The 19,522-nt window shown below is 44.4% G+C and overlaps 1 protein-coding gene across 1 annotated transcript; it reads right to left on the bottom strand.

The window, feature by feature from the left end:
* Nucleotides 1-19,103: 19,103 nt before the first annotated feature.
* Nucleotides 19,104-19,472, bottom strand: LOC115083182 (gastrula zinc finger protein xLCGF3.1-like). The gene has a single exon (XM_029586989.1). It carries the CDS (start codon nt 19,470-19,472, stop codon nt 19,104-19,106), a length of 369 nt encoding a protein of 122 aa, XP_029442849.1.
* Nucleotides 19,473-19,522: the final 50 nt, after the last annotated feature.

Raw genomic sequence — 19,522 nt, 5'->3', positions numbered from 1 at the left:
GGAGAAGGCTGGAGGAGAAAAGGAGTGTGTGTTGAGTGAGGAATGGTTGCCATCTGGAGTGATGAGCAGAAATTCTGTCTTATTGGAGTTAAGTATCAAATTAAGCTTTGTTAGGAGATTGTTGATGGAAAGTAAACAGGAATTCCAGAATTGTAAGGTGTTTTGTAATGAATCTTTGATTGGGATAAGGATTTGGACGTCATCTGCATAAATAAAATGTGTAAGATTAAGATTGGAAAGGAGCTGACATAGGGGGAGAAGATAAATGTTAAATAATGTAGGAGATAAAGACGAACCTTGTGGGACTCCCATGGTGGATCTGAAAGGAGGTGATTCTTTACTATTAATTTTGACTTTGTAAAATCTATTTTGGAGGAAAGATGAGAACCATTTGAGTGCTGTGTTTTTTATGCCAATCTCTGATAGACGATCTAAGAGGAAATCATGGTTCACCGTATCGAAGGCTGAAGATAAGTCGAGAAGAATGAGGAGGCAGGAATGTTTTTTTTCTAGGTTCAAGAGAATATTGTCTGATAGAGATAGAAGGAGGGATTCAGTACTTCTAGATTTACGGAAACCAAGTTGAGATGATGAAAGGAGGTTGTTGTTTTCCAGGTATTCGGAAAGTTGTTTATTGACTAATTTTTCCATGATTTTAGAGATGATTGGAAGATTAGCTATAGGGCGGAAGTTGGCTGGATTATCTGGAGAGAGATTTGGTTTTTTTAGCAAAGGTTTCAGAATGGCGAGTTTGAGTGGGGTAGGAACGAGACCTTGTGATAAGGAGGCATTGATGATCTGTGATAGAGGATAAGAGATGTCTTTGGCAATTGAGATAAGGAGATTAGCTGGAATAACATCTAGTGGGTGGGAGGAAGGTTTGAGTCTTTTTAGAACATTTTCAATTTCCAACGAGGAGACCGGTTCAAGGATCTCAAGGCTTGCAGTGATTTGTGGAGGGGAGGAGAGTAGATGAGGAGGAGAAGAGGCTTTCTTTATCTTGAGAGGGTCCAGGAGGTTAGGGATTTTGTTCTTGAAATAGGTGGCGAGTTCTGCGGCTTTACTTACTGCTTTGTCGTCTGGGAATGAGAAAGCGGGTTGTTTGGTGAGTGATGTCACTAAAGCGAAGAGGGCTTTAGGATCGAATATGAAGTTATGAATTTTTTGAGCGTAGAAGTCCTTTTTTATCCGAAGAAGGGAGATCCTGTATTGATGCATTAGAGTTTTATAGGCTATGAGGTTTGTAGTTGAAGGATTCCTGCGCCAGATCTTTTCTTTGTGCCTAAGATCATGTTTAACAGATTTGAGATTTGGAGTATACCAAGGTTTTTTAGGATCTTTGTTGCTTTGAATGTTTTTGGTGATTAGTGGGCAAGTAAGGTCTGCAACTTTGTTAGTGATTTTAGACCAGGAGGCCAAAGCTGAGTTAGCGTCTGTAAGATCTAGAATATTTAACTCCTGAGTGAGATGAGATAAAAGGGTTTCTGGCTTGCAGAGTTTTCTGAAATGGATTGTGGTTTTTTGGGGGGCAGTAGGAATTGAGAGGTGGTTTCGTAAAGATAAGTTGATTAACTTGTGGTCAGACCAAGGTATAGAATGGCAGGTAATATTGGAGTTGAGGGAGAGATTGTGATTTATGAAAATTAGATCAAGGGTATGACCAGCTTTGTGTGTGGGTTCGTTTATGAGTTGTTTGAAACCCATGGAATTGAGGGAGCTGAGGAAGGCTTCACAGTTGGATGAACGAGGTGTAGCATCAACATGGATGTTGAAATCTCCCATTAATATCCCATTAATAAATAAAAAAAAGCAAAAAGCAGGTCTTAATACATCGGCCCCAAAGAATCAAACTTGCAGAACAGCTCCATTCCTACATCCTGCCCGGTGCAGACTGATGAAATCACACTGAAGGCGGGACAGCGGTCCAGAGGGTGCAGACTGATGACATCACAGGTGAAAGGGAAACTTTAGTCTGAGGCCGATTTAGTGTTGCCAATTTAGAGGGATTTGATTACTTTTTAAACTCAATGGAGATTTTTAGAAACATGAATGCGACAGCAATCTTCTATAGCTAGTTTTGAAATTTCACATTTCTAAAATATCCACTCAGCTTCTCACAGACTCAGCAGGTACTGGGTTCGGAGCCCCGCCCTTTGGGGGGCTTGCTGATGACGTTTACGTTTCTACCGACCAATCCCATGCAGGGGCGGGAAAACTGAAAGGCAGCTGCTGTCACCGGAAAGGAGATTTCTCTGCTCTTCCTCCCATTGAGGCTTTTGTGTTGGAGGGAGTGGCCACGTGAGCTCGGATTAGGAAGCACTCATTGAGTGCATGAGCAGCAGCAATGTCTATGCATGTCTCCCCTGCCCCTCTTTGGGTATTAGAATTTAATTTCCTAGCTATACTGGTGGCACTACAAAGAACCTCAATTCTAGCTACATTTTGCCGATGCTGGAGACTTTTCGTAGTGAATTTCTTTACATAGGAGTTGGCACCACTGGTAATGACATCACCGATCATGGTTTACATTAGAGCCATTGTGGGTGTTGTGCTAATTATCTCTTCACCCAATCCTTCGAATGTAGATACTACATGCATTAAAATGCAGACCACATTTCTGAAGATAACAATGCTTATGAAATAGGAGGAGCACAGACCAGTATTTGCCAGGATATCTATATAATGATGTCTCCATAGTCTATTGTTCTGGGTCATTCTTACATTAGTTGCTTGTTAGGTACAAGTGACGTACAGATTAGGGGAGTGCAAATTGGATTTCTTTCCTAAACCTTTCCCTCAGCCTTGCTGTGTATTCATCAATGGTCCCTGTTTACAGCTGTTGTTGGACTCATTGATTTACAAGCACATGTAGTTGTGAGCCTGCACTTCTCAGAACAGGTTGATCTTTGCTTTTCCACTGGAGTCGTTACATTCATCAGTTTTATGGCTTCCATCTTTATTTGTTCAGTAGTTAGGAGGAGTCTGTCACATGAGTCCATCATCATCCATTAGTGATGCCTGAAGTCCTACTGTGAGCATAAAGTGCAGGGCACAAAACAACAGATCGGACTGACCACCACACTGTTTTATTACAAAATGTAAAAAAGCTCACTGGAAATATATGTATGAGGGAAGAGTAGCCGAGACACAAAATATGACGACACACTGTTTATTTATTTAACACTTTTTTATACCGACCTTCATAGTAAATAAACCATATCGGATCGGTTTACATAAAACAAGGGTATAACTGAAGCAATAAATAAAAGTAATTAACAAGAGAAGAGAATAAGGTAAAGTTACATTTAACAAGGAGTAAAAACTTGGGAAGCTTAAGAGCTGGAAGAAAGTTAAAGGCAAAAAGTAATTAAAGAAGCATAATCCAAAAAGGAATTTAGATTAGAGCAAAAGATGCTTTAATCAGTGAGTGCCAGAGTTCTTTGTTTGAATGGTTGGAGGAATTTAATCTTCTACGTCCAGGTGAGGAAAAAGAAGATTAAGGGTTGTCTGGAGGATCATCGAAGGCTTGGTGGAATAGCCACGTCTTAAGTTTTTTTCTGAACGTAATGAGACAGGGTTCTAATCGGAGGCTTGAAGGAATGTTGTTCCAAATAGATGGACCTGCTATTGAAAAAGCTCGGTCTTTGGTTGAGGAAAGGCGTGAAGCTTTAGTTGGGGGGTAATCCAAAGAACCTTTATGATTATCTCTAATTGGCCTGTTGGAGGAATGAAGTTTGAAGGGTATTTCAAGGCTGAGTTGGAGTTGGTGATGGATGGATTTATGAATTAGGGTGATTGCTTTGTAGAGGATTCTAAAATTTACTGGTAGCCAATGTAGGTTTCTGAGGATGGGTGAGATGTGATTTCCTCGGCTGGTGTTGGTCAGAATTCTCGCTGCAGCATTTTGTATCATCTGAAGCGGTTTAGTGGTCGATTTGGGTAGGCCAAGGAGGAGGGCACTGCAATAGTCTATCTTGGAGAATAACAACGCCTGGAGTACTGTTCTGAAATCTTTGAAAAAAAAGAAGTGGCTTGAGTCGTTTCAGAACCTGGAGTCTGTAAAAGCAGTCTTTGGATGTAGAATTAACCATTTTCTTAAGGTTTAGTCTATTAATTACATGTTTAATTACATGTTCACATCATTTAAGAACTCTGATTGCAATGTCAAACAACTAATATATTTTTTCTAGTTGATTAATTATTCTACAAATTCCCCTAGCAACTTAGCATTAACCATCACTTTTGTTTCATTTTCAGCTCTTTTGATGCTTCTTTCCTTTCTTTTTCCAAAGCAGTGTCCCTAGCAACACATCTCTGGTGTCCAGGCACATTTTATCTGATTCATACTCTTCCCTGTGGTTCAGTTGACATAAAATATAAGAACAAATAAATAAAAACTCTCCCTTCAAGCTTAAAGATGAAGACCGACTTTGGCTGTTTACTTCTGTAATTCAACAGTTTCTGAGGATTACGATCAGTTGATGCTGTTAAGTATGTCTGAAGACCTATAATAGGAGATCTAGATGTGTAATCTATTTCTATAAGGTCCATATTGCCTTCAGCGCTGGGAATGTACAAACTCGGCATACACTGACTCTTATACATAATGCACATAAAGGCGTTTTCTTGTTTTTACATCCAGCTCTTTCAAGTCTTTACCAGTCTAGTCTATTATTCTAAATCGAGAAGAAAGGGCGGGAGTTGGAAGTTGATTAACAACCTGTATTTTATTTCAGCATGTTAAAGAACTTTTCAAAATCAACTTATTCAGACTCCTAGAGTTTCCTTTACTGGTCTTTCCTCTTCATAACTTGTGCTGAATTTGTGCACCTTCCACTCCTAGACATTTTTATCAACCTTCCTGCTCAAGTTCTTTTAAGCCATTGGTTTTCAAACTCTTTTCTGACGGGACACACCTGACAGATGGTTCTCACATGCGTGACACATGTGATAGTCACGGGGCTAAATGTAATCATATATTCTGTATCTACAGGATCCACCCTGACCCCTCCAACAATGGCTACAGAAAAGAACTAGGACATTCCCCGTTCAATTTACCATAAAAAAGAGATATTTCTGGTGTCATCTCAGTAACAGCAACATAAACACTCTCTCCTACCAGGTGCATTAGCCCTCCTTATGAAAAAACAGTAATTTACCACCAATGCATGTTCTATTGAGAAAACACAACAAATAATATTGATACAAATGCCTATAAGCTAGTCAAATACTTCACCTCGGTCACACACATAGAGTCAACCTTCACCAAGTACAGAAGGATCACAAATTACAAATATGGAAACAGAAACTGGAATGGAAACCCAAAAAAGCCACTCTGCATGCAGTGCCAAACAAAAATATAGCACCTATCGGACTTCCAGGATCTGAAATAATGTACACAAACTAACATGCCCAAAGTTACACCTGCATTATGGAACCCTACCTATGAAAAGGCAGCACTGCAAAAATTACACCAGGCCCTAAACCCCAATACACCTCCTATTAGGAAAACAGAACAAGCCAAGCTGCTATAGATCCCTACCAAGAAACTACAAGCTCGCAGAACACAGACAGACCCTCACCAAATACAGAATAAAGTGACCAGAAAGCTAATGTTTTTGTTTTTGTGTTGTTTTACTGCATACAAAGTTTGGCTTCTTGCTGTTTCCAGTTCAGTTTTTGTCTACACATTTCTATTTATACATTCCTCGAGAAATATAAAATAATTCTAAAACTAGAATATAATAAATGTTTCAAAACTGATAAATGGAATAACATCCAATCATTAAAATTTTTCAAAATTATTAAAAATTCTTCAAACACCAATAAAATATTTCTAACAGCAGACATCACATAATACCCAATAATTAAAATGGCAGTCAATCAAGAAAGATAAACTTAAAAAGCCACCTTTACTTACCCTCTCCAGTAACTCTCCTACTCCTTTCCCTTGTAAGCCAATAGCACATACCAGAAGCAGCAAGGGCTGCTGAAGCTCTGTTCTCATGTTCTTCTTCCTTAGGGCCCATGACTAGTCTATTTCTCTCTCTCTCTCTCTCTCACACACACACACACACACACACACTCTCTCTCTCTCTATTATGACTTGTAGGTGTGTGGGCCCTGGGCCGAGGTGAGAGATGGTACTGCCCACAGGGAGGAGCCCTGTGAGCCTCACCGTCAGGAGGCGCGGTCTCAGTGGATGTCAGACACAGCTGTGGAATTGTCTTTATTATAAAAGTAGAAAAGGCACAGCCCACGGAGCAGGGGGTGCAGGAGGAGATAAGGTCTGAGAAGGGGTACACCCAGAGGGAATGCCTTAGACATGAATATCCAGTAATGGTCCGCAGAGCAGGGTACGCCGAAGAAGTCTCTCCGAAGTGATGATGCGGTAGTGGCCTGCAGCGCAGGGTACACCGAGAGATTCCTCATTCAGAGATGATGTTGTAGTGGCCCGGGTACGGGTACACCGGCGAGGGACCTGTGGCGATGACATGACAATGACCTGCAGCACAGGGTACATCGAGGCGGTTCCTCACTAGAGCTGGCACGGTATTGGCTCGAGGCCCAGGGTACACCAGCGGGGGTTCTGTAACGATGACGTGGCAATGGCTTGCAGCGCAGGGTACACCGAGGCGGTTCCTCACTAGTGCTGGAACGGTAGTGGCCCAAGGTACGGGGTACACTGGAGAGGATCTCACAATAAAGCTGGTTCAGTAGTAATCCGTGGAGTCAAGGTACTCACAGAGTGGTAGTTCCAGGAGAGGTCCCGGGGAACAGGAACAGACCGCAGTCCAAGGCAGAAGGCCCTCCGAGGAGCGGATAGCCAGAGATGAGGAAGGGCCCCTGAGGAGCGGGTACCCAGAGTGTCTCACGCCAAAGTGCAGGAACTGGAACAGGAAGTCCATACGAGAGAAGCGGATTTAGCAATGAGGGAACTCCTTGCTAACTTGTTGATAGGCAGGGCCAGGCAGCTTAAGTACAGCAGAGTGTAGACATCATCCGGATGGGACGCCCCATGACATGCTTAATACTGACCCGTGCATGCACCTAAGTGATCCCATGAGCAAGATGATGGTCGGCAGCGCCCACGCTGTCCCGGGAACGCCAGGGAGGTCGGCGGTAGCTGGTGGAGGCTGCCACTTTCCCCAATGATGTCAGGGCTGCATGAAAAGAGGTGAGCATTAGTGGTCACAGCCATCTGCGACCGACGGGCGTCACACACACACACATTCTCTCTCTCACACACCAGTCATCTCACTGACCAATATCTTTCTCTCCCTCAAACACACAAACCAGTCACCTCCCTGACTAATGTCTCTCTCTCACACACAAACACCAGTCACCTCCCTGACCAATCTCTTTCTCTCACACACACATCACCTCCTTGACCAATCTCTGTCTCACAAACGTCACCTCCTTGACCAATGTCTCTTTCTTTCACACTCACATACTAGTCATCTCCATGACCAATATCTTTCTCTCCCTCAAACACACATACCAGTCACCTCCCTGACCAATGTCTCTCACACACACCAGTAACTTTCCTGAGTAGTATCTTGCTCTCACACATTTTCTCTCTTACACACACACACACACATTCTCTCATACACTTACACATATGCTGGCTCGCTCTGTCTCACTCACTCACCCCAATCCACAGAACACATGGCAGTTATAGCACAAGGTAGCCGGTATGCTGCTATTAAAAGTAGAGTCCTGACAGGCTGGAAACTGCAGCAGGAGTGACCTCCCCAGCCCCACAGCGCTAAGAAGGCAGCACTCAGCTGATTGCTTGTGCTGCTATCACGGCACAGAGCAGTCAGCCTAAAATGTAATTTTATGCTTTTTCTCTTCTCCCCACCCCAGCCTTTTATTTTTTTGCAATTTGCTTATTATTATTTTTATGTTTTCTTTCTGGTGTTGCACTGGCGAGAGAAGGGGGGGTCAGAGCCAGGCCGGGAGGGGGGCAGTGGCACTGTTCTCCTGCAGCCCCTGGCAAAGTGACCAGCCAGCATCGATCTTCAGCTCCGTGTCCGGGCAGCTAATGGATGAGATTTCCCCAACAGCTGCGCAGCAGGAAATCCCGGTGGCCACATGATCGCAGCACAGGCAAACTGCTGAGTGTAGTAGGGCCGGGGAGAGCCTTGGGGTGCAATTTCTGCAGCATGGACCTTTTCTTCTTCCCGCATGCCCGGTAAACATCACTTCCTCTTCCGGGCCACAGGGGCAGGAAGAAGAAAAGGTCACGTTCCTGTTGCCGTTCCCCTTTGGGGTTTGAGTGTGCTGATAGCCCGCGCAGGAACAGCAGCAGTGTTCATCCCGCTGAGGTGAAAGGGGGGGGGGGGAGAGAGCAGCAGGTGCGCGACACAGCTGCTGGTGCATCGCGATACACTAATGTGCTGCCACACACCGGTTGAGAACCGCTCTTTTAAGCTATAGTCCTCTGTCAGAGAAATGTTTCCACAGACAGTAGGTGCATTGTCTGCAGATCCTTAACACCTCTGGAATTAAGGCAAAATCCATACTCCAAAATGTTAATAAGAGTACGGAGTTGGTTCAGTGCAAGGCAAAACAAGAGTGATAGAATGGAATCTCTCTGAAATATTCCCCTGCTGGATCTAAAAACTTAAGATTTGCCATAATGGGTTAGACTAAAGGTCCATCAAGCACAGTATCCTGTTTACAACAGTGACCAATCCAGATCACAAGTGCCTGGCAGGATCTCAAAGGATAGAGTCTATGCTGCTTATCCCAGGGACAAGCAATGGGTTTCTGCAACTCCTCCTTAATAATGCTTTATGATCTTTTCTTCTAGAAACTTGTCCAAACCTTTTTTAAACCCAGCTGCACTAACAGCTTTCACCACATTTTCTGGGAATGAATTCCAGAGCTTAAGTAATAATCATGCATTGAGAAATATTTTCTCTTATTTGTTTTAAATGTACAACTTAGTTAACGCCATTGTTTCCCTGAAATAGAATTACTTCTGCCTACTCTGGCTGAAGATGCATTTAGAAATTAGGTTGTAGTGGATTTAGAGTTCTCACACAGACACAAACTAGTTTGAAGGCCATAGGCCAACCTCTAAGTGAACTTATATTTACTGTTTTGCACTGTGAACAGCTAAAAATGCTTATGAACAGGCAAGAGTCTGTGAACTGTAGCTATGCCAGTAGTTCTACGATAAAAAAGTAAACATTTAACAGTCAGAGAGGGAGGATTTACAGGAAACACACACAGCTGTGCTTGAACTTGGTAAGAAGCAGCGAGGGAGTGGACATTGCTCCTCTCCCAAGCAATTGCCAATTTTTAGTGCATAAGAAGCAAGAAGAGCTTGGGGGGGGTGGGGGGAGAGAAATTGCTTTCTGGATGTGAAAACAGACTGATCCCTTAATACTGTAAGCTATATACTGTATTCTCTATCTATACAGATACAGATATGTGTTACGATGGCCACCCGTGGGACAGGCCTGTGAGTGGCTCACTCATCCCAGTTGTTGCCTTTTGGCGGTGCGGCCTGAAGCGCCATTCTCTCCGGCCACCTGACGCTGCCAGCCACACCACTGCTTCCATGCGGCAAAGAGACGCCGCCCCTTCCTTCTCCGAGGCATGGTCGCCACCGACGCTGCTGCTTCCGTGCGGCGGAGAGCCGCTATTGCTGCCATCTTCCGTGCGGCCTGGAAACGCCGCCGACGCCGCTCCTGTACCAGATTCTGCTGATGTCCTCCTTGGGCATGCGCACTCCTTGCCTCTTAATTTAGAGTGCCTGTGATGGGAAAAGCCCACTGCACCCCCCTGATGATATCACTCTCCGGCCCTTTAAAAGGGCTCCTCGTCCACTCCCTGTTGCCTTTGCAAGGTCTTTCTGGTCTCCACCTTCTTGTTCTTCTGTCTGCTTGTAAGGTCTCGTCTTGTCTTCGGTGGCTCCTTGTTCCTGGTTTTGCCAGCGAGTTCCTGTTGTCTTGCATCTTCAATTAAGTTCCTGATGTTCCAATCTTCATCTTCAAAGGTTCAGTTCAAATGTCTTGAGTCCAAGTCTCCGGGTGTCTTGAGTCCAAGTTTCCGAGTGCTTTCTGTTCAAGTCTCAGAGTGTTCTGAGTCCAAGTCTCATTTCTGATTCAAGCCTTCGTTCTGTCCAGAATCTTCAGAGTCCTTGCTGCTGGATCAAGTCTTCGAGAGTCCTTTTGTTCCGAGTTTCCAAGTCTGAGTTCCAAGTTTTTGAGTCCTGTTCCTGGTCTTTGGAGTTCTTATTCCAGCTTCCATCCATGTCCAAGTCTCAATGTCAGAGTCTGCTCCACCTTCGGCGTAGGCCATGCAGCAGCGCAGGGCTCTCCCCGAGTCTTTGTCATGCTTCTAAGTCTAGAGCCTGCTCCACCTTCGGCGTGGTTCATGACCAGCCCACGGGCCATGTAGGGCATGCAGCAGTGCAAGGCTCTTCCAGAGCTTCTACATGTTCTAAGGTTTGAACTTTCATCATGTTGCCAAGTTCCTGAGTCTTCAGTGTTCAAGTCTTTAGTGCCTTTGTCAAGTTCACATCACCAGAGTCATCTTCAGTCCTCAGCCTTCATGTGTCCCGATGCACAAGCTGTTGCCATGTGGCAAGTCCAAAAGGGCTTTTGGACTGGCCGGAGGCTATCCTAGAGACCAGCATTGCATTGCTGGGTCTCAGTTCCTGGTGCATGTTGGACTTTCCAAGAGTGTTTCTGCTACCAGCAGATGGAAATGGAGTAAAGCTGATTTGCTGAGGTCACTGACATATAACCCTGCCCCAACATCAGCCCAACAATATTCTCCATCTCCAGCAGATTGTGGACATGCATCTTCAAGGTGGGGATTGCTTGTTGTAAAAATAATATTATATATATGATAGAAAACTAAAGATTCCGATGCTCTGCTTGAGCACCTGAGATGACACAAGTTTGTTCCCTCCCTCAGTTGAGTGCTTTAAGTCTGGAAACCTGACCAGGCGTAGACTTAAAAAAAAGAAAAAAGTGGAAGAGAGGACGAGGGAGTGCTCAGCGCTGAAGACTTATGCCCTCTCCCCCCATAGCTGGTGACCCAATCGTGTTCTCAGCCAGGGAGGGCTGAGCTTAGGTAAATACAAAGAATAAGGAAGCTTTAAGCCCTTCTTTTTTTTCCTTACCGGATCCATCTTCCCTCGGCGTTTCCTCTGCAACTCTTACCCGCTTTTTCCCCTCTCACTTCTCTTGGGAGTAAGTGTAGAGTGGAGGCAGCTTGGGCTCGGCGGGTTGAGCTGCTTTTGGCTACACCCTGCTTCTCTCAAGCTTGGTTCAGCAGGCGCATTGTAGGCCACGTTGGCGTTTTTTCCCCACTCGCTCAGGCCTATGTACGCATTCTTGCTGCGTGGTACTGTCCTGATGTGGACAGGCACGTGTACGGGTATTTGTGCGCATAAGGGTGAGGCCTAGATTTGAGTTTGAATTTGTGTGGGTAAACCTGAGTGCCATTGCTGTGTACGCAGGAGGCCGCCTAGAACTGAATGCAGGAATAATATAGTGGCAGGGACGAAAGTGTCTAAGTGCCTTGCTCTCTATGAGGCTTGCCATATAAGGTTAATCCAGTAATCTCTTTCTTTACGCTTGTGTCAGCGCTGTTTAGATGCTCAAGGCAATTTGGCTACTACAGATTTTGTTGATGTTGGGATATCTCTTCAGCCTCTGGTGGCTCCGGAGTGGAGTAGAGTGGGATGCGAGGTGACACAGCAGACAAGTTCCCCTCCTCCCTTGTCCCCAAAGGCAGAGACATTCCTGAGGGAGTGGTCGCAGAATGCCAGGTTTGGGCTATGGGCCCTAGTATGGATCAATCCTCCTTCCCCTTGCTGGAATTTTTCCAGGACTTGCAGGCTTTTCTGCATGGATGCCCAGCAGCTAAGAGGGGATAGCATGCTCAGGTCTCCCACTTGTCAGCCATTGCGTGAAAACCCACAGGGAGGCTATCCCCAGAGATGTTAAGGGGACTGTGGATTATAGTACGTCAGATGACTCCAATGGGGCCTTGGTTTTATCCCCTCTGGCAGAGGGAGAAATTCCAGCTGATTTGAAGCCACATTAGACTCTACTCCATTTTTTTCACAAGGATGAGTTGCCAAGTCTGTTGACTCAGACCCTGAAGACTCTCGATGTGGACAGGGGTGATGCTAAGGGCTTACAAACGAAAGATCCCATATCATTCACTTTATGCAAAGCATCCTGTTTCTTTCCCCTCTTGGATCCTATTCAAGAGTTAATTGGCCTTGGGTGGAACTTCCCAGAGGCAAGTTTTAAAGGGGGGCGTGCTTTAGCGGGTTTGTACACCTTGGATCTGAAGACAAGGGAACAGTTATGATTCCCGAAGGTGTATGCTTTGGTATGCGCTGTCACCACCATCCTGATGGAAGAAGAGGCAGCTCTAAAACATGCTCAGGACAGAGGATGGAGGCTGTCCTTAAACAGGCCTTTGAAGCCATGACCATGAATTTTCAAATTGCTTCTTGCTGCTGCCTGTTGGCTTGGGCTGGTTTGCATCTCTTTCAAGAGACACAAGGAGCAGGGTACGATAGCAGATCGGTGATTGGAACCGGGAGCTGCATTCTTATCCGATGCGCGCTGTGACTTGGTGCGGACGGCCGCTAGAGGGGTGGCTTTAGTGATAGCGGCTGGGCGCCAATTGTGGCTGTGGAATTGAACAGCAGACACTATTTCCATTCCAATCTCACAAGGTTACCACTTTAGGTAACCTTGTGAGATATAAGGTTCTCTTATATTCTAGAGTGACTTGGAGAAGATGGTGAATAGCTAGGGAAGATACAAGGTTCCTCAATTGCTGCAGGACAAGACGGCATCACATCCTTTTGGGGGAAGGGCTGCTCCAGGGTTTCTCGTCGATTTCATCCTTACAGAAGAGCAACTACTCAAAAGTCACATCGCTTTGGAAGATCTCAGTCCTTTCAGCCTAGGAAGCCTTTTAAGGATGTGGGCTCCGGGCCCGCAGCACCTCGTTCTTCACAATGAATGTGTGGGGCTCACCTACTGGATCAGGAGCTAGGAAGGCCATCTATCTCACTTTTATCAAAGGTGGGCCCAGATTACAATGGACCAGTGAGTCTTGGATGTGGTATGGGACAGCTAAGCTCTAGAATTGCTCCAAATTCCTCCAGATGAACTACAATCGTCATTATCCTTTCCTTTTTTGAATATGAAGGAAATATTAGTGTCAACCAAATTACCAGACTGAAACCCACCTTGCCCTGGAGAGATGAAGAGTCTAGGTACTGTATTTCTTCGATTCTAAGACATCTTTTTCCCACATAAAATCTCTAAAAACAGGGTGCGTCAAAGAATCGCGATCGTCTAAGAACTGCGTTTTTTCCAAAATTTTCTGCGCAGATGGCACCACACGTCTCGTTTGTATGCGGAAACCCTGCATCCAAGTTTTACTGTTATTGCTCCACTCTGCTCCATTGTTGACTATTCACAGAGGTGAGATTGGCTCTTCAACATCCTCTACCATCTGGATAACTGTGTTTCTTTTTTATTTACATTTTTTATTGATATCTGAAGGGACCAGTGGCATACTAAGGGGGGGGGGGGAGCGAGGGGGGTGTTCCACCCTGGGTGACAACAGGGGGAGGGGTGCCACTGCCACCAGCAGGAAGGTCCCATGGCGGCACGGAGCAGTGACGTGCTGGTGGGGTTCCCACTCCCCGTCAGCAAAAGTGAGGTCCTGTGGTGCGACCGGCTTTTTAAATTGTCGGTGGAAATGAGTTTTTCACACATCTGGGAGAGAGATTGCTAGAGCTGGGTCCCACCACATTGCTTTTGGGAGGGGACTGGAATTGGTGTCCACATCTTACTTTGGATAGAACTTCTGTGTCTAAGACTGGCGCTGGGCTGGACTCCGGTTGTCGAGATCTGACGCATACTTTCGGTTTAGTTGGTATCTGGAGAAAGCGTAACCCGACTGAAACTAGTGTGCGTCTTAGAATCGAAGAAATATGGTAATAAGGGCCCCACACCCAACGAAAAGATTTTAGAAAAGTCTATATGGTATCCGTCAGGTCCCAGGCATTCCCTTTCAGAAGAGCTGAGCCAGCAGCTTGAATCTCCATGAGGGCAATTGGAGCTGAGCGATCTCAATCTTGTCCAAAGCCATCTCTAGTAATAGGACAGACGTCAAAGGGGAATCAATGGCATTTGGATCCACATCACCCAATGCAGTATAAAAGGTAGAAAAGTGCCTAACGAACACTAGCTCAGTCTCAGCAATTGCATGAAACATTCGACCCGAATCATTCCTAATTGAGGCAATAATAGTACTGTTAGCTCTTTGCCTACGCGCCCTTGCTAAGAACTCCCCAGCCTTGTTCCCATGCTCATTATATTTTAATTTGGTAACTCTGAGTGCCCTTTCAACCCGCCCAACCTCCAGAGATCTCAGCTGTCTGTGCACCTTCTTGAGCTCTCACAACGTTTTAGGATCTTAGCCTCTAAATCCACCTGTTTAGCCATGCATTGCTTGTGCTTGTGACTAGAGTATGCAATGATGTGACCTCTTAAGTACAACATCGCGCCGCTCAAGTTAACATTCCAAATTCAACTACACACATCCATGAAACCGACTAGAAGCGCTTATCAAAACAGACTAATCACCCAACCGGCTAAATCCTCGCTGAGGAAACGCGCCCTATCCACAGCGGGCCCTTCACTCTGGAACTCGCTTCCTCCAGACCTTCGCCTTGAACCATGCCACGCTACATTCAAAAAGAAACTTAAGACTTGGCTATTCAAACAAGCATTCCCGTAGAACTAAGAGCAGGAAGAAAGTCAGTCACATATTATCCGATTACCCCAGCATATTTCACATAACCTTGTTATTTAACCATGTTATTTTCTCATTAACCCTCTTGTTATTTTACTAATTGCAATTTTATTTATTGTCATTTTATTTATTGCCATTTTTTTTTCATTGATATTTATTGTTGTTTATTTATTAATTGTTATTTCATTTATTGTTTTTTATTAATTGTTAGCATTGTTATATATATATATTTTCTGTTTCTTGGATTAACTATGTTCATTGTAAACCGCTAACTTGAAGCGATAGTTACTGTTCATTGTAAACTGGGGTGATATGTATATTATACAGGAACCTCAGGTATATAAATTCTTAAATAAATAAATAAATAAATAAGTTTTAAGAGCTTCCCATCTTAATGTAGGATTATAACTTGTTTCTGGATGAATTACCGCAAATTCAGCAATAGCCCCAATGACCTTCTCTTTAAATTTCTGATCCCCTAACTGGGAAGTATTCCAGCAGCAACTTCATGCCCTGAGACGAGTCCCTGCCGAATCTATCGACATCCACACTGGGTGGTGATCTGACAGACTGCTAGACAATTACATCTGCCTGGGTCACCAATGCCACCCACATCAGCTGAGCACAACAAGTAATCCAGTCTACTATGCAACTTGTACCTCTGAGAATAATGTGTATAATCCCAAACAGTCGGGTTACGCTTTCTCCAGATACCAACTAAACCGAACGTATGCATCAGATCTCGATGGCCAAAGTCCAGCCCAGCACCAGTCTTAGACACAGAAGTTCTATCCAAAGTAAGATGTGGACACCAATTCCAGTCCCCTCCCAAAATCAATGTGGTGGGACCCAGCTCTAGCAATCTCTCTCCCAGATGTGTGAAAAACTAAATTTCCAGCTGAATTGGGACCATAAATAATAACCAGAGAGAATGAGAACTGATTCACAGAGCAATTTAGTATGGCAAACCTCCCAGCCGTATCAGCAATATGCTGCTTGACCACTGAGGGAAGATGTTCCTCAATAAGAATGCTTACATCACGGCCACGTGAATTATATGTGGCTGTGTATTGCTGACCCATCCGACCATACTTCAACTTCCCATGCTGTCTGTGAAAGATGCGTCTCTTGCAAGAGCACGATTTGTGCTTTGTGTCTTCTAGCGTACTGAAGAATCCTTTTCCTCTTGATACTGGAGGATACCTTGTACATTTTGGGTGAAAATATTAATCTGTCTGCCCATTTACTAAGAAAAAAATTAGAAAAAGGCACCAGAAGAGCAAAGTCCAGTGCCAACCCCTCCACACACCCCCAGCTATATTCTTGCACGATGATCTGCGTCTCTCCTCATTCCAAAGGTCGAGAATGCATTTTTTTGTTTTCAACCAAACCCTCCCTTCTAAAACTGAACTCCCCCTGTAAGAAACATCCCCAGTCCGATCGCCGGCCAACCCTACCCGTGGACCCAGTGGGGAAACGCATTAAGCAGTGCGGAATCTGGAGGACCCCAGTTCCACCCTGGACAATCCCCAACCTTAAACTCCTGGTGGGAAAATCTTCAGGACCAGGGAAACCAACCAAACCCCACTCCCAAGATTAATTATTACCCCCCACACCTTCCCCAATCCCTATCTGTATTCTTTTCTCCATACATTTCTGGAACATTGTATTCCTTCCATCAATACTCACAACTACAAATAATAAAAACATTAAAAGGGAAAAATTATACATGAAAACACAAACAATGTATAGAGAAAAGTGGGTCCAAAGTATTAAATTAACACCAAATGTTCAGTCGGACAGCAACAAGGCCTGAAAAACGTAAGGGGAATCCAGATCTTAATGTCATTTCCAGCAAGGAAATTCCCCTCGAATTTGCATCTCAAGACTGCACAAGGCCCTCCGACCTGAAGTGAGGCCAAAAAAACCCCATAAAGCAAATGTCAATTAACATCCAAATAGGGTTCTGAGAAACGGCTTCCTATAAAGACCTCTCAGAGCTGAGTCACCAAACACCACCACACGTCTTCTGCAGTCTTCCAGAAAAAAAAAAAGAGAGAAAGCAAAAAACACCCACTCCAGAAGCATTAACAGCACACACGGTGAAAGAAACCCAAAAGTAACGTGAATAATCCGAGTGTGGTGCAGACCCCCAAAACAAGAGGAAACGGAAAAAAAAAACAAAACTTGCACCCAAACAGGACTCCGTTCTTCACTGCCAGGTCAAGGAGCCGCTTCGTCTCATAATTAGGCAGCCAGATAATGCACAAAAAGAAAAAAAAGACCTCACTCTGCCGCCCTTCGTGTTCGCCACACCACTGCCTCCGCCGCCCGTACGTCCGGACAGATGGTGACTTTACCATCAATCACCACCCCAAGCTTTGCAGGGTACATCGGTGCGGGCTTAACTCCAAGCCAATGCAGCTCCTTTTTTTTTTTGTTTTAAACAATTTTTATTAGTTTTAAAAGGCAGTACAACATAGTGGAGGAGTGCTGGAGATCTGAAACACTCTCCAGAAACATTAGGTAACCCCCAACCTGTCCACCCACCCCCCTTCCCTCTAGAGCAGGGGTGGGCAATTCCAGTCCTCGAGGGCCACAAACCTGTCGAGGTTTTAGGATATCCTAATGAATATGCATGACATAGATTTGCATACAACTGAGGCAGAGTGCATGCAAATCTCTCTCATGCATATTCATTAGGGATATCCTGAAAACCAGACTGGTTTGTGGCCCTCGAGGACCGGAACTGCCCACCCCTGCTCTAGAGAAACAGCATCAGCCCACACTTGATAAAACAGGGTCCACCAATCAGTTCACGAGCTTGTCAAAGGGAAGCAGCCGCGTCAGCTTCTGCCATTCGTTTTTAATTTTCCCAAATTCCTGCCATTGGTTTTGGAGCTCTACTGAAAAGTCCTGGAAAATCAGGATCTCTTATTTCCTTTATAACTCAGCTCGGCTGTTTCCCTTGCATCTTTCAAATTACGTTGTTTGTCAGCGAAATCATGAAGTCTCGTAATAATTGCATGCGGTCTCTTTCCTGCTGCTGGTGCTGGATGGGCCCTGTCTGTTTTCACAACACCATTTTTACATCCGATATCTTACAGAGCCGGCAGAATCCAAATTCATCCAAGCGAGTGGTATATTCCCCTGCCTCCGTTAATTGGACTACTTTCGCCACAATAATATTCAGATGCAAGTCTAATTTTGTAGGTATTTTTGTGGCAAAGGTTTCCATCAGTTTGGAAATATATGCTTTATCACTCACAGCTTCTGATTCAGAGATCTCAGCGCATCATCCGAAGCAGGTTCAGCGGCCTTAGCCAACGGGGACCGCAGCTTTCTTATATTCCTTTCTTTTTTTTTTTTTTTTTTTTTTTTAGTTTTTAACCCCTTCTCGGCCAAAGATCTGGAATCAATCACTTAATTGAGTCCTTGGAAGTACACATTCGAGCAATCACAGCTGTATAATGTGGCCAAGAATACTTTCAAAAGACTTATCATCGGGAGCTCAGCCGCGTGGCTCTTCCTCGACTCAGCGTATATAGCACAAGTCCACTGTGGCATTCTTTAATCATCCTTACAGCTTATCCTCGGCTCCCACGGACCTTCCAGCAGTTTCCTCCCCTCCTCCTCTGGCCGCTCGGTCACCCCTGCTCCGGTGCTCCTTATTTGTTTGGGTGCCTCATTTTATTTCTTTTTTCCTCTTCTTCCTGACCTGTTTTGCATTGGTCTTTGGTACCTTTACTGTTGAGATCTTTTCTCCCTTGGGGTTCCTCTCTAGATTTCCTTGTTTTCAGTTTCATCCTTCAGTTGCTTCAAGAGGTTGTCACTTAAGTATTTCTGTGTTATGATCTGGCTAAAGATAGATCTAAGATTTTTATCCACTGCCTTTTACAGCCTTGCCTTTGATATAATTGCTTTTTTTTTCCATTTTTTGGTGGGCTGTGTTCCTCACAGATGTTAAAAAATGGGGTTTCTGGCACAGAAATAGCAGTACATCGTCTCATTTCTATCTTCAGGGGCCATTTGGTAGTAGCTAATACTCTTAATTTTTTCATTAGCTTCCATCATTTATCAGCTGCTGCAATGGGAAGATTCAGCACTGTCACTATCACCATCAGCAGCTCTATTGCTTAGACTAATGGTGAGCACCATTTTATCCTGGGTGGGTGACGTGCATGAATTTTATTGTTGCTTCCTACCACATGTCAATAATAGTAATCGCCTAGCTCAGATTGAGTTTAGATATTATGCAAAACGGTCACCATGGTGAGAGATACTTACTCTATATGATTCTCTTCTATGTGAATGCTTTCAAGCTTATTCAGGTTTGATTTCTCACTGAAGCATTTATCACCCTTTACATGCACAAATGGCTTTTCTCCTGTGTGAGTCCTTTCATGCCTTTTGAGATTTGATTGGAAACTAAAGCTTTTATCACACTCAGTACATATAAATGGTTTTGCTGCAGTATGGATCCTTTCATGGCTTTTCAGGTTCGATTTACGGTTGAAGCTTTTATCACACACAACACATATAAATGGTTTCTCTCCCATGTGGAGCATTTCATGATACTTTTGGTCTGATTTGCGAGTGAAACCTTTATCACACTTAGTGCATGTAAATGGTTTCTCTCCTGTGTGGATCATTTCATGCTTTTTCAAGTCAGAATTTGAAAGAAAGCTTTTATCACACACAG

Source organism: Rhinatrema bivittatum, chromosome 2, assembly GCF_901001135.1.
Source record: "Rhinatrema bivittatum chromosome 2, aRhiBiv1.1, whole genome shotgun sequence".
Taxonomy (NCBI): Eukaryota; Metazoa; Chordata; class Amphibia; order Gymnophiona; family Rhinatrematidae; genus Rhinatrema; species Rhinatrema bivittatum.
This window is presented reverse-complemented; position numbering and strand designations above follow the sequence as displayed.

Bases quoted from the DNA above. Each gene is read 5' to 3' on its own strand.
- LOC115083182 (XM_029586989.1), bottom strand. From the start codon at position 19,472: ATGATCCACACAGGAGAGAAACCATTTACATGCACTAAGTGTGATAAA.